At 42.9% G+C, this 23699-nt stretch overlaps 1 protein-coding gene and 1 long non-coding RNA gene across 8 annotated transcripts; one reads left to right on the plus strand and one right to left on the minus strand.

Annotated features, from left to right (window-relative positions):
* The first annotated feature begins 2991 nt into the window (after positions 1-2991).
* Positions 2992-22654, plus strand: LOC6495584 (homeobox protein orthopedia). Of its 7 annotated transcripts, none has more exons than XM_032450853.2 (8): positions 2992-3652; positions 4070-4366; positions 9987-10288; positions 10892-11047; positions 20160-20364; positions 20461-20586; positions 21340-21506; positions 21568-22654. In XM_032450853.2, the coding sequence occupies exons 2-8, from the start codon at positions 4336-4338 to the stop codon at positions 21901-21903; spliced, it is 1323 nt and encodes a 440-aa protein (XP_032306744.1). In that variant the 5' UTR covers positions 2992-3652; positions 4070-4335; the 3' UTR covers positions 21904-22654. The 7 variants fall into 7 exon arrangements, with proteins under 7 accessions (XP_032306744.1, XP_001959147.2, XP_044571395.1 ...); XM_001959111.4 differs by having other exon boundaries at positions 10913-11047; XM_044715460.1 differs by having other exon boundaries at positions 2992-3647.
* On the minus strand, positions 9036-9749 carry LOC26514313. Its single transcript, XR_001408690.3, has 2 exons — positions 9203-9749; positions 9036-9141 (listed from the first exon to the last, which is right to left on the minus strand). It is a non-coding gene; the product is annotated as an uncharacterized LOC26514313 (long non-coding RNA).
* Positions 22655-23699: the final 1045 nt, after the last annotated feature.

The following is a 23699-nucleotide window of genomic DNA, read 5'->3' on the forward strand; positions in this document are numbered from 1 at the left end:
GCAAATCGAGTTCAGGACAGCTCAGGACAAAGGGAAAACGAAGGAGTCTGGAGGACAAAAACTTCCTGTCAGTCAAGAAGTCAAGAAGGCCAGAAGACCAGAAGGACAGAAGCCTTCCTTTCGGCCTAGACAAATTACCATCGAGTTCTCCAGGAGTCATCAGTCAGAGCCGGAGGACAGTAAAAATCTTTTTTGGGACCCGGGCCCACATAGGAAAGTGGTGACAAAAAATGGTCGCCATCCCGCATATGCCCATGCTAATTAGGGACGTCCTGAGGGACGGACAACTGGACCTGGGCCAATTAAATGGTTAAGCTGGCTTTCTGGTTCGAGCTTGTCATAAATTTTGACTGATTATGCGTATTCGTCTTTGTCGTCGAATAGGGACGCCTTTAACCCGGGCGAAGGACCCATGCTCCAGCCCCCTTTTGCTGGAGTATCCTTTATAACAAGTACCCGTGACAACTGAAGAAATTTCTGCGGCAAACAAACGCCCTCACCCCATCCTCCCAAGTGTCCTGTGCAATTCATCATTCAATTAAATTGACCGCAAAGAGCCGCATTTCACATCATTCTCAGTTCGTCGACATCTTCTGAGGTTACGTTTTAAAGTTTGTCCAAAGTGAAATCCTTTAATGCGCTTCCAGCAGTTGCTGCAATCGATTATCCTTTCAATAAAACGCCGCGGCCCGAAAAAAAAACTTTTCCTCTCTCTCTAGAATCGGAGGGTGGGTGGTCGGATATTGGGGGATATCTTTTGAGGTTGATTTATGCGCTGGCTTAAAAGCGAATTGTTGTGAGCTGCTAACTGGAAATCTGTTTGGCTGCACGTACTTGTTGGTCCTTCCTCTGTATGTGCCTGTATGTGTGTGTATGTGTATATGGAAGCCTCATGACATCCCCGCCTCCTTGCTGGCTTAAACGATTCCCAAACAAAGTCGAAAAGTCGTCGTGCATGTTGAAAGAGGACTCTGAATCCTTTGCATTTGAACTGCGTTTTTTGTGGCTGAAGTTTTTTGGTATGCGAGGCCAGTCGCCTCAAGGATTTTGCCGCTGTCCTAGTCACAGTCACTATCATCCTGTCCCATTCCGCTTTGGATTTTCGTAAAGTGATTTACGATCCGCTCATGTCGAGCATTCAAAATTTCCTTTAATTGAGACCATTTTGGGGTGATTATCTGCCCGACAAATATTGTGAAATTCATTCACTCTCCGCCACAAATATGTTCTTGAAAAACATTTTTTTTTTGTAACACGCCTTCTTTTTTTTACGCCTTTGTCTAATTAACACACTCGAAGTTAGATATTCGCTTTATGGCAAAATATAAAAAAGAAATGAACAATGTTTTGGACGCTCTAATAAGCGAGCCAAACGCCGAATTGAGACGTTATCACGATTTATTCCTCTTGTTTGCTTTATAATTCACTAATCAAATGGTACACTGGACGAAAAGACGTTCAATAACAGGTAACTGGGGATATAAGGAAACAGTAGACTTCGGATTGATTTCGGTTTAAAAAAAGGAATTATTTTCCTGTGAGAAAATGTTTTTAATAAAATAATTATAATTTAGTAATATTAATATATAACCAAAATGAAATATGCCCGTATTCCATTAACCCATTTTCTAAGATTCTGAGAAAATTTCTTCTCTAACAATATCATTATAGTTTCTCTAATTCTTTAATACCTAAAGTTTAAAAAATAATGTTTCTATACTACGAATAATTTAAGTATTATTTTTCTCTCAATTATTTTTGGATATCCTTAGTTTTTGTTATATTACAATTTTTAGTTTTAGGAATATGCTTCTAGAATTGCCTTTATTATAAAAAATGTATTTAAATCTTTAGCTGAAGTGTAAAATATAGAAAAATGTTTAAATGGATTATGATATTGGTGGATTAGCCCCTGATTTAATACCTCTAGGCCAATGTATCTTAAAGATATTTACATTAACCATCATATGACACCATGAGCTAATAAATAAAGCAAAAAATGGAATGTGTGATTCGATACAGCTGTTTCCAGTGACGCCTTGTTCTTGTGGACTTTATTTTTTACTTTGAATTTCTAATTATCGCCGTGGAAAAAAAAAGAAAAATTGAAGCAACAACCCAGTACTGGAATCAATCACAGGTAGGTAGAGTGGGTGGGGGAATAAGCATATCAAACGGGCGACGGACAGCCTTTGTGAAGCGCGGTTGCCATGGCAGGTTCTCATTTCGCTGGCATTTCGTTGTCTGACTAATTCAACATTTGTGCAGCGCATGCAAAATATTATCAAAATTCCTCCAAACATTCGCAGGACTCAAAGGACACCTCCCCCTGCCTGCTATCCCTGCCCGGCCAGGAGCCAGGGGTCTGTAAAAATAGGGGAACCAGAAAACTAATAAACGACAACAGGTGAAGCCGCGCTGACACGTGGCTGAAATGCTCAAAAAAAAAAGAATTTAAACCGGGGAGTGGACTTTTGGCAATAACTGCGGGCTTAGAGCAAGGTTGCCACGCAACCGGATGTCGAGTAGTTGCCTCATTTCGCGGGCACTTCGATGTCCTCTGCCTATCGATAGACCTGCAAGGACCTGTTATCGAGATGGGCGCCAAAAAAGTATATCATTTTGTATAAAATCCCCAGATTCGCTGGCCGCCTCCCCCAATTCGTCGGCCATTATGAGGGCGTGGCCAATCTTATGACGCACTCTAGTCGTCTCGCTCACACTCACTCGACCCAAATGGGACAGCAGGAGAGTCTCACCATCCAGCCATCTCTTTCCAATAGATATATCCGGTTTTTTTTTGTGAGATTTTTGCAAATCAATGCCGGAGATAACCTGCAGGCGGATAATGCGCGACTTGCCCCGTCGATTGTACGAAAGACAGTGTCATGGGCGGGGGGAGGCGAAGAGGCAGGATGCGGGCACTGTCAGGGGGTGGCCCAGGGGGAGGGTTGTGGGCGATTGCGCAGTCGTTGTCGTTGTCGTTGTCGATGCCCCGACGTTATCAGCTCCGGAGTCAATTCGATTTGATTTTTTCGCGCTGCCCTCAAATGCAAGCGAGTCCGCCTTGGCAGCGCTACGTTTCCGGCGTTCTGCTCCGATCCGTTCCCGAAAAGCCGTCGCCACCAGAGACCGTTTTTATCCAAACTACTATCCAAACTATTAACACTGTTTTGAAAATCAAAGTGAAAGTGTGCAAGAAATCAAAGTAAAAACTAAACTTAAAAAAAGAATTAATAATAAACATAAAACCCAAAGAAAAAGACCGCACCCGCAGAGGCCAAAAAAAGAGGTGGGTCTGTGCCCGTAGCCCCGCCGCCGGACAGTGTCCGGCTGTCAGTTGGCCAAACATTTCATCAATAAACGATTCAACTTCCGCTCCGTTGCGTGCCGTTACCTGTCCCTGTCTGTGTAATGTCTGTGTGTGTATTTGTGTGCGTGTCCTTACCACTCTGCGTGTGCGTGTATGTGTGCTAAGGAAACTTTGCAACTTCCGGCCAAGTGACTTCGATTTAATTTCTTTGGCTTTTTTATGGTCAAGCATTTAATTAATTTTACTATGGCAATTTGATCGTCTGGTCTGACCTCTGACCCCTCTAACCCTGTGCCACATACAAAAGAAGAAGGCCAAAAAGGACTCACAGGAGGTGAGGTGAGTTTTTGTAGCCAAATGAACAATAAAAGTCACAGAATCAAATCGAATATACCAAAGTTTCTGCGGTTAAGGAAAGTGAAATGGAGTTAGTTGTAAGGATAATGATAAGTTTTTAAGAGTTTAAGGAGTTTCAAGATTTGTATGATTTCTAAGCACTTTAATAGATAGTTCTTAGATAGATATTTCATAATTTGTTTAAGATTTTTTAGGGAGAATAAGAAGGGGTTTAGAATCACATTACCTGTTGGCTTTCTGGCTTTATTTTTATGAGATTTTGGTTTCTATTTTCTTTTAATAAATTATAAAAAAAGGCAATCTATTTGGATAATTTCTTTAAACCTATAATCTATATATCAATAAGGACAATCTTTTTGAATAATAATTTCTATAATCCTATATTCTCTACTCTAACAGCCACACCCATTTGAAAGCAAAGCCACCGATCTATTGAAATGTAATTCGCACCGAAGGCGAACGCCAACGTTCTGTGATAGACGAGTATACGAGCGGATAATCCCCTTGGGATTTCTGCCCCTCCCCAGACCGATTCTCAATTTCAATCAAATTGAATTTGAGAAACGCAAACGACGATTCGAACGAAGGTGATCTTGGCTCCTGACACGATTTACGGATACAGCGGCAAACTGTCGACGCTATCGATACGCAACTTCTCGGCAAACATGCTGAACAATCTTGGGGCCAATGTGCTGGGTAAGTTAATGGAAATGTATCCTATCCGAATCTCCGAATATGATGGCCCAGGGGGGGTATAATATTGTAATTAAGATCGGCAAGTGAATTGCGCTAATATATAATAATATGTGTATTAATCCATCCGATCCACTTGGCCATAATTAAACTAATTTCTTGAGCACACCGCCCCAAGCACGCCGGGCTCGAAGGCGAAGTGTTCGGTCGGGTAGTTACTTCCGATCTTCCGATTCCGAGGCATCTCCAATGTCTGCTAAATGGCCTATAATTGAGGCGTCTAACCAGATGGCGCCTGGACCTGGGTGTCGCGAGCATTTAGCAATAATTAAGTTGTATATTTAACTAACTCGACAAGCCTTCTCCCATATCCATTACCATTTTCAATTTCATTTCCGATTCCCAGGCACTGCGTGGGTGGATGTGTGTTAATTGATATAATTGCTCTTTTAAATACGCCACAGATTGTGAATTACATTTGCACATTGCTCGCTCATGGCGCACGCACATAATTATCAAACTTTCCTTCTGTCCACACATATTAATATATTAATAAATCGGAATAAATTATTTTTACCACATTGTTGATCAATGGTTCAAGCACTTTCAATTTTGGCAATCAATTTGCTGTTAGCCTGCCGGCCGCCACTACCCACCTCCAGCTGCCAGCTGCAGTTTGCAATTGGGCAAGTGAACTGCATTCGAATCGAATGAGTTATGGACCGCGTTTTTATTCAATTTTTATTGTCTGGTCCGGCTGGACTCCCGACGTCCTTCGGAGCGTTGTAATTAATTACTTTTATTAATTTATTGCCATTTTTCACACGCCGTTGGCTCGGTCGGGCCACCACTGCGTATGCTTAACGTCCATTGTTGCCGGTCTAGACTCCAGCGTGAAAAAGAATTCATATTATTGAATCGGAAACTATAGTCAATACATTTAAAAGTTTTCGGCTGTCACCGCTTGCAGTTAAAGTTAATTCTTGGCTTGAAGTTGCCAAAGTCCCCACGCGCCCCACTCCTGCTCGGAAGTCCGTGGAAAACTATAAATATCAATGATTCGCAGTGCGGAATCCTTTGCCCAAATCCTTTGCCCGCAGTGCGAGAGTCGGCCATAATAAATTCCGTAAGCCTTTTTCGGAGTTCTGGTGGCACAACAATCCGGAGCAATCCCCACCACAGCATTCAGTTGCAAAAAGCCAACAAATTTGCATATTGGGTGCGTGGTTACGGAGCCTGGAGTATAGAGTCTGGAGTGGAGTGGAGGTCGGTGGTGGTCCGTACAATTAAGAGCAATTTGCATGCAAAAGAAATGGCAGGACTTTTTCGCTCTATCTACGAGTCCTGGCTGCCGCCTTTGGTACGTGCCCCCCTACTAATGCTTAATTTGCATGCAGCGAAAGAAACCTGAATGGCATTTTATTCCATTTTCGGTTGGAGCTTCTCGTGAGCCTCGCATTAATTAAATTAATTTAATGATAGCATTTGTAATTTGCACAGAGCACCGCCCTCCTCCATCTGGCCCTATGTCAATGGTTGCCCCTCCTAGTACCCCTTTGTGGAGAAGTATGTATTGAAATGTATGTTTGTGCCCCGCAATCAGTGCGTGAAGACCGCTTTGTGCGTTGGCATTTTTGCGGTGGCCTGCGCTAGTGAAATATGTGCTTTAATTCCCCAACCACCAACCTGCAACCACCAGGACTACCCAACCACTATAACCACCCAACCACCCATCCCATACCTCCCCCAAAACGGCATCCGTTCTGCATTGAAATGTTTTGCGGTTACTGCGGATTCTGTTCCCTGTTGCGGTTAGTTGTTGGAGCAGCCTAGATTCCAAACCATAGCCAGCCGATCCGCAACTGAAGCCAGAACCGTAGCCATAGCCATTGCCAGGTAGCCAGGACCTGGAACTGGAGCTGGAGCTGGATGGAGCCTATGTATGTATATCCTGGTAGGCGGCTAAAAACCGCACAATTTCCAAATTTCAATAATTATGCACATTGCACATGCAACTGACGACCGGGTGCAATTGCAGGGAATGTCCTGATTGTCCTGATTGTCCTAGCCCGGTGCGTATTCTGGCATTCTGGCATTCTCCGGCCACGAGTTTCGCGTATACACGCTCCCAAAAACAGACAAACTGATTTGCGCAAATTGTGCAAATTGCTTGCGCGATAAATTCATGTTTGCCAATTTTAATTAATTAATCGCTTTGTGCGGTTTTCCATTCGTTTTTCTCTTGCCATTCTCTTTCTTGCCGGACCAACTAGTTCGTTGGCCAGGATGTAATTGTATCTGCCGGATTGTGCAACTGTCGGATTGTATCTGTATCTGTGATTTCGCCCTGACCTGTGTTTTTAGTTCGGGGCCTGGCCAACTAAATTACAATGATAGATTACAAAATTATGGCTCATTAGTGCTTAGCTTAGCTTACTGAAATGAAAACATTTCCAACACTTTTATTCAATTTACTAATTAGTTTAAAGTTTTTCTATTCTACAAACATGTTTAAGAGATATTTGCACTGAATGGGCCGACAGGTGAGGCATTTTCTTGATCTGCATACACGAGGAACAGTTAGGGCTGCTGCTTTTTTAATATTTATGTGTTACAACTGTAAAAGTCGAGGTGAAAAAATCAAAGTTAGACCAAGCAACTAACTAGCTGGACGGACCGGACCGGACCGGACCGGGGCCATTGCCAGCCAAGTGCGATTTCGAGAAGTGGCGCTATTTTATGGCTCCCAAACGTGGCCAAAACACTCTCTGCAAGTATCCATATATACCTAAGGGGGGCCCATGTATGTACGAGTATGTATGACTTTGATTTGGGAAAACAGAAGGAAGCGGGAACAGATGGATGTTAAAAGTCGCACTTCTTTGGAGCAACGGACCAGCAACGTAGTAGCTCTCGGCCGTAGATTCATGTTTGAGATGTTGCCATCGAGCGTGAATTTCCAGCCTCTGAGAGCGATGAGGTTGCTGCAGACAACTGAACTATGGATGGAGATATCGCACCTAACACCGCGCCTTAAATTTACTAATCACGAGCAGAGTTTTTTGGGATCTGCTTTCAAAGCCACTCTTGCAGACACACTCGAGAGGTATCTTTCAAGTGCGTAATGCTCTAAATATATGTCAGTGACGTTTGTGGCAGCAACATTGATTCGTGCTACACTTTGCAGTGGTGCGGCATCAAATCATAAGCCTTTCCTTTCTCCCCAAGTGGGGGTAGAGTGGGGTCTGGTCCCGATTGGGGACGTCACCATCAGAAAATCGCTAATGAACAGTAGCCGCACTGGGTGTATGTGTAAAAATTAGCACTTTCCGGGCAGCGTTTTAAAACGCGACTGGGCCAGAGCAACAACAATGGCCAGTTACAGGGAATGTCGCTTGTTGGAACTCCATATATTTTATTTGTTGATATTTAGATTTATGATTTTATGCGGCGTCTCTGGCGTCCAAGCACTGCACTCCACCTTCCTCCTTCTTCCACCTGAGGTTCGGAGGTCTAAGAGGATCCCGCTCCGGTTTTCTGACCCAGCCAGTCGGCCAGTGTGTGTGATGTTTGCCGAAATTTTAACAGGTCCATCTCGAAAACAATAAAAATCATTGAGAGCCGCCATTCCCGCCACCGCTCGACATCAAAGTCGGCAATCGAGAGTGTTCGTTATATCCCAACCGGAGCTAAAATGAAATTGAAACGAGGATTGAGGATTGAAGAGCTACGGGTATCTGCTTTCCGCTTAGTTGCGATTTGCATTTTGGCTTCGCTTTCAACGGAAATTGCACAGGGCTAAGAGAATGCTAGCCAGTTACTTCGAGCGAGCCACCTACACCTTCACTTTAGGCCAATTGAGTGGCCCGAAATGACGACATCCCATGACGGTGAAACGAATCTCGGGTCCCCCAAAAGGTTATAATAGCAAGTGCGAGTGTCGGGGACTCGGGGAAGAGTTCGCATCAACTGGCGATGAGCAAATGTTTGACTTGTAGCAACAGTTGAGCTCAGTAACAACATCACAAGCAACAACAAAGGAATCGGGCTAAAAGAGTTGAGACCGGAGTCTCTCTCGCACGTACATGTTAAAAATTCCAGCCGTTCGATGAGGATGATGCGACTAGAGACCCCCGTGTCCCACACACACATCTAGACTCTCCCGTGAATCCGATGTTGGCCGGGCCTAGACCAGTACTCCCGTACCGTCAAATTTCCATTCCCATCCCACAACATGGCATGATATAGACGTACAAATAAAATGGAAATAAAACAAAAATATACGTTACGTTAGTCAAGTGAGGCCCGAAAGGTAGGAAATGAAAAGGGTTTAGCCTTCCGCAACTCTCTCGCTTGCTCTCAGTCACTCAGCCATACAGATACGTATCTGTATCTGTATCTGTACAGCTTTGTATCTGTATCTCTATCTGTGTATCGCACCTCAGTTTGTTGTTTGGCGCTCTCTCGCTCTCGCGTACGTGTCTGTTACTGTTTTTGGCATCTTTTCCCTGCTGAATGACAGGTTGTTGAAAAATTCAATTTATCCGATCGCCACAGTTCGGTCCGAGCAATCCTCTAGGTCGTTAGCTTACCGGTCCCAGTTCGCGCAACCTTCACAAAAGTTAATTCAATTAAAAGACAAACTCGCTGTCTTGGCGCTAAACAAATTGTGTCGGAATCGAATTGAAGTTTATTTAAAGAATCAACTGTAATTCAACAATCTATCAAAATAGAAAGTTTCCAGCGTGTGACTCCGATTGCCTCCGTGCTCCTCTGTGCTACAATATAAATTCTGAAATCAAATCAGATTAACTAAATAAGTTTAAAAACTCCACACACCTTCATTTGTTGTCCGATACAACTTCGGGTGACGGTTCCGGCATAGATTTGGGGGCTTTACGTCCCGGATTCCAGTAGGACTCCTCTGGAGAAGAGGCGACCACGCGGCGCCAAACCATCTTGTAGGCAAGTACTATCAGAAGGGCAAAAGCCTGTATTACCAGTAACTTGCACAAGTGCCAAATAATCCAGTGTACGAGGTGGGTAAGCAGGTCCACCGACCAATCCAATACGTGACAAATCATAGTTTAGTTCAAGGAATAAATATATTCGGAAAAGGAAGACAAGCTGTGAGGACTCAGACTGATAATTGCTAGTCTACTTTGATTTGTAGAATAAAAGAAAGTCAAAGTGTTCTATAACCTTGGTACTAAGTTTCAACACTAAAATAGTGCTTATCTAAGATACTAATTAATACAGTTTCTTCAACAAATTTTGAATATTGTCTCCGGATTTTGAATCTCAAGTTCAAGAGCTTTTTGTTGATTAACTATTGGCTTACTATTATATTAGGATCTGGTCAAGGATCTTCTAAAAAACTACAGATTTACCAAACTTGATTTCTTTTATAAATAATGTTATATAATAAATATATTCCTGTTTGTTATATTGAAGGGTTTGGCGCCAAAATTTTTATTTTCAATTCAATAAGACTATAATTGTTCTCAAGAAAATTATAAAATCTCTCTTTGTAAAACTTAAAGGTCATTTGGAATGAAATGTTATACCTTTTCAAATTGATGTTTTTATTAAAATTGTAATTTCAAAATTTAACCCAAAATAGGCCCCAAGGATTGTGATCTGCCCAAGGCCGCTCTGACGGCGCTGCACGCGGGCGTCAACAGTTTTGGCCAGCTGCCGGTGGGCCCGAACCTGGCCGATCTTGGCGGCGTGCCAGGAGGTGGTGGTGCCAACGGACCTGGTGGCGGAGTGGTGCCCGTCGGCGGAGGCGTGGCTAGACTGCATATATCCGGTGGCTTGTGCGACAACTCCAATGCACTGAGCAGCGGAAACGGAAGTAGTGGCAACAACAGCAACAACAACAGCAGCAACAATAGCAACAACAATATGCAACAACAGGATCAGGTGAGCAGGCCAGCGCTATAAGATGTTTGAAAAAAAAATCGAGAAAGATATATATATATATATATATAATTATATAGAGAGAAGAGAGATAAAGATAGCGCTTAGTTGATACGAAACTTTTTTAATAATCCATGTTCTTTTCGATGTTTATTTTTTTCCTTCAAATACTACTCTGCTATGCCAAAAATCCAAAATCCAATCAAATACCAATTCGATCCGAAATTCGATCCGAAACGAAAATGCCAATGAAAATCTGTTGAAAAATCAAAAATACGTGAATGTGTGTGTTCTGAATTGTGTAATGAACCTAATTAAATGTGCCATGAATCATATTCGTACTCTATGACTCATATCCGTAAAATATAAACCAAAGTAAGTGTACTCTGATTTCCATACTTAGAACCGTAGAACTCCTATCCTCTAGTCTAACTGTAATTCACTGTAGACCCGTAAACTCTCAATCGTAATCTTTAATCCGTAATTCGTAAATCGTAATCCATAGTATGTAGCTTGCATCCTAGTCTGTGTCCTTAGACCTTCAGTTTCCAGGCGACTTTCTCACAGAGTCCTTCCCCCTGGACTTGTTCTTTTTTCTTATTGCAGCACCTGGACAAAAACAAGCAGAAGCGACACCGCACCCGCTTCACTCCGGCCCAGTTGAACGAACTGGAGCGATGCTTCTCGAAGACCCACTACCCGGACATCTTCATGCGCGAGGAGATCGCCATGCGGATCGGACTCACCGAGTCGCGCGTTCAGGTGAGTCATTTCGAACTATACAATATTTAAGAGGGTATAAAGTACAGATCCGGTTCTCTTCTCTGGTTTTAAGAACAAAGATTGTTTTCTGCATAATACATAATCTTTGATTTTTTTTTATGTCAAATTTTTAAAAACAACCAGCGGGTTGGAAGAGAGATCTATTAGAAAATATAGGAGCTTCATATATTCAATTATGGAATATGAAGATCTGAACTTCAGAACTCCATCTGTACAAATGAACACTTAACAACTATAATTAAAAAAGAAAATTAACCTTAGTTAACCTACCTGAAAATTAACCTACCTGAGACCTTAGTCCTGTGCATCTAAACTTTGCGTGGTTTTGTCCTGCGGCTCGACAGTTGTCAGTGGTCGGAGGGAGCTGTCTGAGTTTTGGGTTTAGTTCGTTTTATGGCCGACATGACATTTCACTTGTGTTGCACACAACCGCAATGGACGTTTGGCTTTGGCTTTTGGGTTTTCGGTTTTCAGTGTTCGGTTCTGGGTTTTCCGTTTTTCGGGAAGCTGACTTTTCCAACTTGCAACAGTTTACGAGGCTCGGGGCTGAAAGTCGTCGGCGAATGCCATTTAAGCGCCCAAAATTATACTTTATTAAAGCACATAAAGTCACATTTAGTCGGGCATCCAGCCACACCCCCACACCTCCTACCGGCACACACACATACCCACATTCGAACTCCCCAACTGGTCTTTGGTTGCAGAAAAACTTTGTACCAAGCTGACACACACACGCAGAACGGGCTTTATCCTTTTGTGGCTGGCATGACTCCCCTGTGCTGCTGCCATTATCCTTGCTCTCTTTCTCTCTCTTTCTTGCTCTCCAGCCTCCCTCGTGGAGGTCCTTTTTGCATGCGGACGGGCTTTGTTTATGCGACAATCGAATTTACTGCTTCATTAAATTTGTGTTTAAGCTTCCGCTTCCGCTAACGCTGCTTGCTCTCTTTTGGAATATCCTGGCCAAGGATTCTCCCCACAGCCGGAGTGTAAGTGTGTGCAGTGCGAGAGTCGATTTGCGGTGCAAATGAATGCCAAAAAACTTTATCCTATTGGCCGAAAGCTTCTTCTCCGGCAGCCGTTCTGGCTAAAACAATTAGCCATGAGTGAGCAACTCAGGCGACGACACCTTCGTGATGATTTTGCTGACGGCAGCCCGTCCCTGCCCGGATGTGTTCTACTTTGATAAATTGTTTTAATAATTGCGTATCAGTGTATCCCGTTAATGCCCTTTTCCTCCCCTATCCCGCCTGCCGCCCAGATCCGGTTGTCCATAAGGACAATGCAGTCACCTGCCAGGGGGTAGACGCCTCACCGAGATGGCTGGGGGTGGAGGATGGTGTATCCCGGAGTCGGTGTTAGAACTGCCGTCGGCTTTTATTCCGTTCAGATTTTTTCTTTTTTATTTTTTCGTCCTTCGGGCCTGGTTGTGTTGTTGTAGTCCTGCTGTTTTAATGTTTGATTTTGCGTTGTCGTTGCGGCTTAGAGGATGTCAGACCGTTGGATTAGTTTTGGGATTGCTGTTTAATAAAATTAGCATATAAATTAAGTTCGCAGTAGCAGTAGCAGTCGCAGTCCGAAGGCGAAATAAAACATTTAGAGCTTTGAAATTTTCACACTTTCACACACTGTGTATGTGTGTGCTGAGGTCGAACCTTCATTCAATATGCACACACACGTCTGGCCCTAAATCAATCTACAAGGATTTGAGGCTAATGACGGCATAAAGACAGACCCGTCGTCCCCTCGCAGATAAATGCCCGAAAATGCCTCTCCGTATTAGCCCCGAAAATGGAGTCAAAGTTGAGGCAAGCGGCTCGCATGGAGGGCAGGTGCATAAGTTATGAAACTCACGTAGTGGATGACTGGCTCACCCACACCCCTACCTACACACACATATGCCACACACAACCGCCAAGGAGGCCGAGGCATTTATGGTAAATATAATTTAATAAAAACCAAAATCAGAGATATGGCGGCATGTCCTTCGGCCTCCGCATTTTCCTAATCGGATTTTCGGAGGCTGGCTAAATTATGTTAAAATAGCATTTAGCAGCGGGCGGCACCCCTGGCATTGTTAATTTTGGGTTTTCTCGCCCAGTGGGCGGCAATTGAACAATTTGCCGAAGGACAATCTGTTTGTCACACGTGACATCTCCGCGGGTAGCCCCAGGAGTCCCCGGGAACGTCTTCTTGGCGGGGTGGCCCAGAGGATGGCCCACAAAATTGACTTATCATGATTCGGCATTGTCAAAAGCATTGTTGCAACATTTATTGGTTTGTTTATTAAATTTTACAAGTGGTGTGAGGTCAAAGGCGAACGTCGTCCTGCCACGTGGCTGTGTGTGTGCCTATGTGGGTGGGTGCCAGTGCACTAAATGAATTTCTCACATGATTAATTTGCCAGGCAACCTGGACTAAGACACTAAAAATAGCAATTACTGAGTCCGGTAACTGGTGACAACAGTCTTATAATAAAATATCACAAGGCCCTAAATAAAGTAATGAAATCAGAGTGATAACTGCTAGAATAGAATCTTTTTTGCATTAAATAGATGAACTTTGTCTCATCTATATAAACTTTATCATTTCATTTTCTATCTTAAATAACCTACAGGCCCTGAGGTTCAGCAGGAATAGGGAATATCGATTGGTTTAAGCCAAGAACCAAGAGCTCCGAGCCATTTCTCTGCAGAATCTTACAAGTTCCTTCTCCGCCTTCCCACTGACAAAGAGAGCTGATAAATTATTGCCTCGACTTCAGACAGAACTAATTTATTTGCTGAGCCGCTTAATACCCCCTAATAATAGCCATCTCACTGGCTGGAGTAAGGGAGTGGTTATAGAAAGGGCATCCTGCCAATATCCGAATATTTTGCGAAAAATTAGACGAAATATTTTCATAAAAAGTGAGCAAGGATCTTTATTAAAAACCCGCCAAACGCGAAGATATTAGAGCTAAGGAGAGAGAGCCGGAGGCGAGGGGTCAAGGAGCTGGGGACAATGTGGCGACTCCTTTCAAGCGAGACACTCAAAGTGGGGCCAACGGCGACTGGGTCGTGTCTGATATAACCATGGCATCGCAAATTTTAATTAAACTTTAATTGAAATACCAAAAACGAAAATATGCAACAAATAGAAAAAAGCAAAAATGTGGAAGGCAGGTAGCCAGCTAGTGGGTGGATGGGTAGGACGATGGGCTAAATTTAGCGATAGCTTTAAACAGCCACACAAGGTTGAAGGTTGGGGAGTGGGTAGAGCAGCAGAGAGCTGGTCGGGTGGCGAGGAGCGACTGGATTCCCTATAAAATTCACATAAAGAGCATCAAGGAAATCTGGCACGCATTCTGTTTATGGCATATGAAGCAATTCCGAAAGCAATTTCGTTGATACTTTTCATTGAAATGTTTGTGTGAAAATGGCGTGCCAAAGTGCCGGACTTGCCGTGGGGCGACGATGGGATAAGCTGGTCCAAATGTTGCTGCCATTGATAGAATGGCACGAGAGCCCCACGACCCAAAAACAAAATCGGAAAAAAAACAAAAAACGAAAAAGGTTGAAAAAGTTTGTGAAGATGGAACAAAGCAAATCGTTGGGGAGCATCAGAACAGAACAGAACAGAGCCTTAAACCTGCGCATGCTCCACGAATGCAGCGAAACATTTTCGGGGGTTGCATTGGCCAACCTCCCCTACCAAAAAAAATTATATATATATATATGTAGCCCGAATCGAAGGGGCATCGAGAAGGAGGCTGCAGTTTCCCAGGAAACACGGCCAAAATTAATAGCATCCATCTCGAAAATCTGAAAAAATCTCAAAAACTATTTCATAAATCAAAACTTGAACTCGTCCAGTTTAGAAGTGGGTCTGGGGTGGGGGAATGGACACCCCCATCAACCCCCAAGGAAACACTTTGATGGCTTCTATCAAAGGACATTTCTCTGCGAAAGAGACAGCGCGAGTGGGGAGAGAGAGACGGTCATAGTAGTCACGGTTCAGAGGCGGGCTGGAGCTCCCAATCTCGGGACAGTGGGTGGTGTGGCGTTATGGGGTCGCGGCAAGTGTTGCCCGGACTGACTCGTAAAGCAGGATTTAAAGGATAACATAAAATAAATCGACTGGCATTTGTGTGGGATAGTACTGGGGGACTGGCGGCCAGAGGACGGATAGGGGGAGGGACAGAGTCGAGACGGCATTTTATGAATTTATACGCATTTTTTTATATGCTCACGAATGAAAAGATATTGGCCGAAAAGCGATTTCCATAAACCACTCAGAGCCCGAGGAGTCACAGGATATGAAAGCGTAGATGGGGCCCAATAATGATAATAAAAAGATGCTCGAGCTCAAGATGGAGACAGACGAAGGGAAATGGCTGCCGCTGCCGACCAAGACACGACATCAAAGGCCTAAAGCCAAGGGACAGTTTGCTTTGGACTTTGTCGAGTGGCCATTTTATATTTTGGTTGCCTGGCAGCCTCGAGGGGACATCCAGAGGACATCCCAGAGGGGGGCATGTTACTGGCGAAGGGGGCTCAAGAAAAAGCAATAACCTGGCCAATTGATTTTTGATTATGACTGAACCATCCACAACAACCAATAACTGCCAAGCTCCGGCCCGATGCAGGCTGCGGGCCAAACAAAAACTGTCAGCGCAATCGAGCCGAAAAATATTATTGCACTTTCTGGCTTTTGCCAATCAAATGTTTATTAAGAGATGCTGCCCCTTCCTCCCATCCACCTGTCATACTTGCCACACTAGCCCAGCCAATGCCAATAATATTTGCATTGCAGGCTAATCGAATTTTGATTGCAATTCTGTAGTTGCAGTTTCAGTTCCAATTGACCTGGCTCTTGTTTTTTTCAGTTTTCAACGCTCGCGTTTTCCTGTCCCTGATTGATAATTTTGAAATTGGCTTCTGAAGTGCGGCTTTCTGTGGCAAAGTGCATTTCTATGTTGGCATCGCATTGGGCCGTCTACGACTGGGCCGACTGTCATATGCAAATCAAATCAAGAGACACAAAAACCAACTGCAAGTCGAAGTGTTTTTTTCCTGCGGATATCCTTACAGCTGTTTAATCAGCCATTAGCCATAATGGGCAATTAATGTTGCATAACGAACCGAACAGATATCGTAAACAAGGCTCAGGATGCTGGGATGAGCTGGGGTGCTCCCGGGACTCACCAGGCCAGTCATCATATATATGGCAGGACATTATGCCACGGAAGTGCAATCATAAGGCTGCAAAGGCAGGGCGACACCATAAACAGGTTCATAATAAAAAGGGCCTCTGGGTTTTTGACACCCACCCTATCACTTCCGTATGGCAAAGCCCTCCCCTCGCCGGGGTTAGAGCCAGTAGATCCGGGTAATGCGAACACCATCCACCCCCATCCAGACCATAAAATCAAAGCAAATCACTTGTTATCCCATTTGCAGTCGCAGTTCCCCCGGCCGTGTAATTTTGGGCCATTCTTAATTTCTGACTTCTGCCTCCATTTGTGGGAATTCCTTCCCCCTCGCAAGTGCTACTGGTTTCTGGGCACTGAGTCCGGAGTTCTGGGTGCTAATATCTGCGGCCTGCCGCAAGAAATTGCTTTTTCATGAACTTGACTCATTTATTATTTGCAACAGTTTCCCTTCCACTTCCACTTCCACCTTCCCGCAATCCCTCACGATTATTGTTGTTGTTTGCCTTTTGCCGGTGGTGTCTTTCCTTTGTTGATCCTGTTTTTTTGTTTTGGCTTCTGCTGCTGTGTCAGTCGAGAAGTGAAAATTAAAAGTCCAAACACGAAAATGCTTTCGTATGAAACATATGGCAGAAATTTCTGCCCAACTTCGGTGGTTTTTGGTTTCTATTTTTTTGGTTTCTGTTGCTTGCAGGTTTCTGGTTTTTGGGAACTAGCTAACAGGTATTATGAACTCATATTGGGTATAATATTCTTGTTAAATGAACTCTTATTAAGTTTGGGCAGGTATTTCTAGGGGGTTGGCTATGAAATTATTCCGTGTGTTTAACAATAATTGTATTAAAACAAGGAGGAAACTTCAGTTTTTAACTTAAAGTTGTTCAGGCTAAAAATATGATTTAAATTCAGTGAGTTAATTCAAGTTTAATGTTCCCGGTGTGTTTACAATTTACTATTTCTATATAGTTTCTAAAGCTTTGTCCTTTGATTTTATGAGTATGCAAGTGTTTATACTAAATAGGAATACAATTTTTGGCTACTTATTCAGTTGTTTCAAAGACAAACTTCATAATATGTTTAAGAGTTTTTCATTTAAGACCCTTTTTTCAAGTTATATTTAAGAATCAAAGATAATCTTTGTAATCAAATCGGTAGTATGCCACTTGTTGAAGTCAAACCTAATCATCCCTATCCCTTTTTATTACCACCACCCTTTTATAGGGCATTGGTAACAAAGGAATTCTTTTGTGGTCCGACTGAAGGAAGCCACTCAGCAGCTTATAATTTATTCATGGGGGTGAAGCTTAAAAAATTACCGTTAGACACACAATTTAACGCCACATAAGGATGAATTCTTCGCTTTTTTATGTTTTGTTTGGGTTCACGCTTCAAATTGGGTGCAAAAAAAAAAAGGCAGGATGGGAGGGCAAAAAAAGGAAGCCCTAGAGGAGACAGGAATGAAAACAAATCAACAACAAAACCCACACACAGGGAGACACACACAAATGGGATTGCCCGAGCACACACCCTCGAATATTATGAATACATACAGACACTTTCCATGCAGACATAAAAAATAAATGTTTTGTTTAACCGACATTTTAACGCCTATTTACGTGCCATGCACGTCATGCCAATTTAATGGCCCGCAGCCTTAAACCAAAAAATCAGGCAATGACTTTTGGCTTTCTCTTCCTCTTCTAGTGCTGCCTTTTTCTTATTTCCGTTCTCTTAGGTGGGCGTGATTGTGTTTGTATGTGTAGGAGTCTGTGGGTGTGTGTAGGGAAATGGCCTCACACGAATCTGTATAGCAAAATAAAACAGCTAAAGCTAAATTTAATTTAGCAAACTCAATGAGTCAAAGGGAGATGGCAACAGAAAAAGGACCAAAGGACGAAAAACGAAAAAGGGGAAAGAGGACGGTAGAGAGAAGAGGACAGAGAGACAGGATAGAGGGCAGACAGTCAGACAGACAGTGTCTTAAATTATTAAATTAAAAGTTAATGAATAGAGCGACGCATAAACACGTAAAAAACATAAACAAGTCAAGGTCGCCGACACACCTCCGCCCCCTTCGGAATTCACACCCCATTTGCCGCCTTACCACGTTGCCACCCCTTATCCTTTGCACAATGTGCCACATTAGTGTCCCTGGTGTAAAAACGCGAGCCTCCGAAAACGCTAAAACAACCTGAGATAGTTCCAGTTATCCTGATTTCTGCCACTTATGCATTGAAAGAAAAGTTGTGTGTTTTATGATTTTATTTTTTTTAAATATTGATAATTTATTTTATCCTAATATCTTACATTCTAAAGATATAAATGGTATTTAATAGTATTGCTATAGAAAATGCTACCTTTTTGGAGCTATATTGGAGCTTCTTGAAAGTCTAGCTTTATTTCTTTGGTTTAAGTTATTTTTTTTATAAATTAAACAGAAAAAAGTCTTTGAAATCTGGATAGGATGGTAATTAACTAGACTTTTTTTTCTCTGTATTTATTTTGGTTGCTGGTTGATTTTGAATTTGTCTGCCTTGGTCCGACATATGACAAACCCGCTGGGGACCATCAGGGCTTCCGATGGCCTTACAAGCAAAGTTACTTTGCTCGAAACTTGCCATTTTTCTTTCAAGCCCTGCCCTCTTTCTCTACCGCTCCCACCACCCAACCCACTTTGGACTGGTTGTTTTTTTCACCGTATTCCTTTTGCCATTAGTCTGGCGCACTCAGACAGAAACAGTCGACGCCGACAGTCGGTGACAGCTCAAGATTTGCCACGAAATGCTGGGATTTATAAATACTATATAGCACTCTACACATCCAACTGGGAGTGTGTGCAGTTGTGTGTGTATAACAGTTAGGTTGGTTGTCAACCCGACTGCGAGTGATGTGGATGCGAAGGCCTGATGTCCTGGCGAAATCGTTTTCATGTCACTAGTCATTCACAGCCTGGCACTTTATTCACATTTTCATTTTTTGTTGTTGTTTTTTTTTTTCATTACTCAAAGATTTAGCAAAGCAAAGGACTAAAAGTGGAGATTCCTGGCTCCTGGCAGAGTTAGAAGTTGAGAAACCCTTGCAGCCTGCAATCAGTAGGCCCTGAAAAGTAGGCAACTCTTTTCGCCAGCTTCCCTGTATGTGTGATGGCGCGAGTGGAAGGAGGTGGGAGGTTAAAACGTAGAAGGGAGTGCTTGTGTGCTGCCTTGTAAATGTCAAAACCTCAACATGTCGGCTAGCTCGGCTCCGTTGTTCTTATGCATATGGAAATGCCAATTTGAAGCGAACACATCCGACACGGGCTTCGACCTCTCCGGCCCTAAGACAAAAGCCGATGATATTGAAGGTCCGGCCCGGCTCCTGGAGTGACCAAAGATGCGGAGTACCCGGAGTGGGGGCAAGTGGCTGTTTGTAGCCTTGTATCCTGCCTATAGCCAAAGAATTTACATATGGAATTTATGCGCATGTAACTCCTGTTCCCTGTACCTGTACCTGCGAGCGTGTGTGTGCCTTTGTCGAGACATGTTTTGACTGTCACGACGGTAATTGATCTCGATTAAGACCATGTTTGTAGGCAGAAGAACCCCGACGGCCTGGAGGCTGGGTAGGGGCGCCAAGGGGGTGGCCGGTGTTGTCCGACACGGACCCGAAACACACGCATTACGAGCCTGTCAAGGATACAACTGTTTGCACGTACATGACAATAATCTTAAGTTGGAGGCTCTTTAAAATCGGCTTAAATGGGTATGAGTTGTTGGTAAGAAGGGGAAATTATGAAAATTTTGAATGATTCCTTAATTAATGAGACCTTAAGGATACTGAGATAAGGGATAAGTAGGTATATGTTTATAGGTTAATTAAGTTTCAAAGAAACATAATAAGTTTATTGTTTCATTTCTGTTATAGGTCTGGTTCCAGAACCGCCGAGCCAAGTGGAAGAAGCGCAAGAAGACCACCAATGTCTTCCGTACCCCGGGCGCCCTGCTGCCCTCCCACGGACTCCCACCGTTCGGAGCGAATATCACCAACATTGCGATGGGCGACGGCCTCTGTGGAACTGGGATGTTTGGCGGCGATCGCTGGAGTGTCGGCGTTAATCCCATGACAGCAGGTGAGTGTCCTGCCAGTGTCAGTGGAAGGCATCCTCACTAACTCTCGTATTTCGTGCTATCCTTACTAACCGCTGCCAAATTGGAAATGGGCTCAGGCTTTGGCCAACTGAATCAGTCGTCGCCGCTCTCGTCCACGCTGAACAGTGGCCTGAACTCTGGCATAAACATGGGCTCCGCCTTGGGAGCGGGTAGCTACCAGCACTACGGCCTCAACGCTCTGGGTAGGTGTTATTCACCGCCCGCCTCGGACCTCTCCAGCCGGTCCCACCCAAGTTCACTTCCTAGATATCATCACAAAGCCCCCAAATCACATGCCCAAGTCCAAAACAAAATTTTCCACCTGCCTGCAACAAACAAAAGCCAACCGTTGACACTTTTTCGTTGGCCATGTTAATATATGTATGTTTTTTTTTTTGTATTTTTGAGTTTTGTTGGCTCGGTCGTTTGCTTCAATCCGATTTATTTACTTAGCTTTCGATACCATCCAGTTCCAGGTCCAGTTTTGAGTTCCAGTTTTCAGTTTCCAGTTTCCAGTTTCCAGTTGTGCCGACAATTGACCAAACACGACGCCAGTGTCCACGACTCTCATTTCTTTGAACTCATAACACTTTTTTTTTTCGGTAGCCCCGAAAACATTTGCATGCGTATGGGTTCCTATAGCATCGTATTATTTATAATGCCCGGCTTATGTTTGTTCGATCAATTAACAGTCAGTCGTTTAATTTTCAGGAATACCCAAAGGCATTTTTTCAACTTCTTTATTTGGTTTCATATAGTTGTGCTAATTGACATTTTGGAGACATGTTCATGTCGATTTTTTTGTTTTGATTTTTTTTTTTATATTTCGGCTCCGTTCGGCTTCCGTCAGCAAAGTTTTCATTGTTACATTTTTATGATGAAGAAAGATGTGGTAGTTTTTGATTATTTTTAAAAAAATCAAATATTTTTCAACATATTGGTATTTTTTTCTTTAGGCGACTCCATGATGTACCAGCACAGTGTGGGCGGGGTGAGCTGTGGGCCAAGTGGTTCGCCCAGCGCCACCACGCCGCCAAATATGAACAGCTGCTCGTCGGTGACCCCGCCGCCGCTATCCGCGCAGCCCAATACCAGCCAGAATGAGCTCAATGGTGAACCTATGGTGAGTCCTTTAAGAAAGTTAATGCTAGAATTTTCTTACCCATTAAAATAATATTCAACAGCCACTGCACCAGCAGCAACAACAGCAAAGCCATCAACAACAGCAGCAGCAACAGCAACAGCAGCAATCTCACCAACAACAGCAGCAACAGTCTCACCAACAGCAGCAACAGCAGATGGCGCCACCGACGCCGACACAACAGCAGCAGGACGCAGGACTTCCGCTCTGCCACCAGTCCATGCAGTCGCCGACAGATGGCGCCACCGAGGAGGATGTGTGGCGAGGACACAGCATTGCTGCGCTGAGACGGCGAGCATCGGAACTAAACTCATCGATTCCTTCCTACCTACATCACGCCGCCCACAACAACTACGAGCACCACAATTCGGTGTACTGAAATTTGTTGAAAAGCTTCGAAAGCTTTTCGGATTACGGGTTCTCCAACTGTGGAGCTGGCGCCCACGACTTGGGCTAGGAAGGGTCATGTAAAATCCGTATGGAGCTGGAGCTACAGCTACAGCTACAGCTCCAGCTCGGATGGCATCGAAGCGTTATAAGATAACCAAAACCTATGTTTAAATTATTGTACAATTTATGTGTTTGCATTATTTGTTCCATGATTTAGGACACACGAAAGGGACGAGTGCATCTTCGACTTAAAAGACTATAATGAATGTAAACCATGTATACGAGAAACGAAGCTAACGATTTAGAAAACTGTACGAGTACGATTGTGCGATTGTATTCGAAAAAAAAATAGAGTCCTAAGAAAACTATACGTTCTATTCCAGCATGAATAATGTAGACATTAAACATTTGCAGTATACGAGAAATAAAAATTGTAAAAAATAAACAGAAAAGATTTAGCAGGCGAGGGAATTAGCAAAAAAATGAAAGCCAACCCATCTTCGAGGCATCACAATAATTTTCGGCAAGGGAATTCCAAGGAGTTCGCGCTTAATTCGTATGTAAGCATATTATGCCTCTAGGAGTGTATGTATTAAGTAGATCTATTCTTATGTAAGTGTTGTTGTTTTTGTGTATAGGCAGTATACTTCTGTTCCGTTGCTATATCTTCATATAATCATATGCGATACCGACCCAATACAATATTATATATCGAACGAGCAGCCCCAACTATAGCAAAATGTGTCCTAGCACACTCTCAATTAAAAACTAAAAAAAAAATTCAACAAAAACAAAATACAGATCGAATCTCAATCTAAAACAGTTTCAGATTGCACGCATCCAATGGATTACTTTTACGATTACCAATTACAAATTATAACAAAATACAATTAAAACTATATATACATATATGCATACAATTATGGCATACTTGTAATAGACTTTCTTGTATCGTTTAAGCCTAAATTTAAATCCAACTAAAACAAAAAACAAAAACGAAAAACAATTACTATGTATGTAATTACTATGTATTATTAAATAGTAAACTAAATTAAAATTGAAACGTGATTTGCATTGAGGTGGAGAGTCAAACTGCATCATGAAGTGGCTCTGTGGGGGACAGAATTGTGTGAAAATTGATTTTTAGTTAACTTTATGAATAAAAAGTTATCAGGAAGTATAAAAAAATATATGGATTTTGGTTGAAGGCTTCAAAGACCTATTTAAAAATGAAATAATAATGAAACGAATTACTCAAAAGAACTATGGAAAAGGACAACCTAGAACTAAAACTATAAACTTCTTTCAACTTGATCTTCAGCAAGGCAGTTATTTTTTAGTTGCTAGAAAATATTCAATGCCTTTGAATGCCTGAAATACGAACATTTTGAAGTACATTCAGAGGGGAATTACAGTCCCTTTGTTTTTCTATGATAGGCTTATAAATAATTTCAAAATATTTGCAAAATACAAAACAAGCCCGATTGATGGAAAGGTAGCATGCACATTTTAATAACTCAAGAATTTTCTGGAGTCCTCTCTGCTAGGTGCCCTTTGAACCCATGCAGATGCAATTACAATAATTGAATGGGATTGGGAAATGCTCAAATGCCAAACAAGTTTAAGCTGAAAATTGGCAAAATTGATAAAACTTTGAAAGTGTGTGGCACACACTCACACTGCACATGGAACACACTCGACTCGCACACATTGATAATGGTTCGGTCTGAGTTTGTGTTTGTGGTCTGAGGCTGGCACCGACCCTTTCCATTGGCCATGACACCA

Source organism: Drosophila ananassae, chromosome 3L (assembly GCF_017639315.1).
Source record: "Drosophila ananassae strain 14024-0371.13 chromosome 3L, ASM1763931v2, whole genome shotgun sequence".
In the NCBI taxonomy this organism is placed as follows: domain Eukaryota; kingdom Metazoa; phylum Arthropoda; class Insecta; order Diptera; family Drosophilidae; genus Drosophila; species Drosophila ananassae.

Bases quoted from the DNA above. Each gene is read 5' to 3' on its own strand.
- LOC6495584 (XM_032450853.2), top strand. From the start codon at position 4,336: ATGCTGAACAATCTTGGGGCCAATGTGCTGG. The intron at 20,365-20,460 runs GTGAGTGTCCTG...AAATGGGCTCAG, and splicing joins CGTTAATCCCATGACAGCAG to GCTTTGGCCAACTGAATCAG. The intron at 20,587-21,339 runs GTAGGTGTTATT...TTTTTTCTTTAG, and splicing joins CTACGGCCTCAACGCTCTGG to GCGACTCCATGATGTACCAG.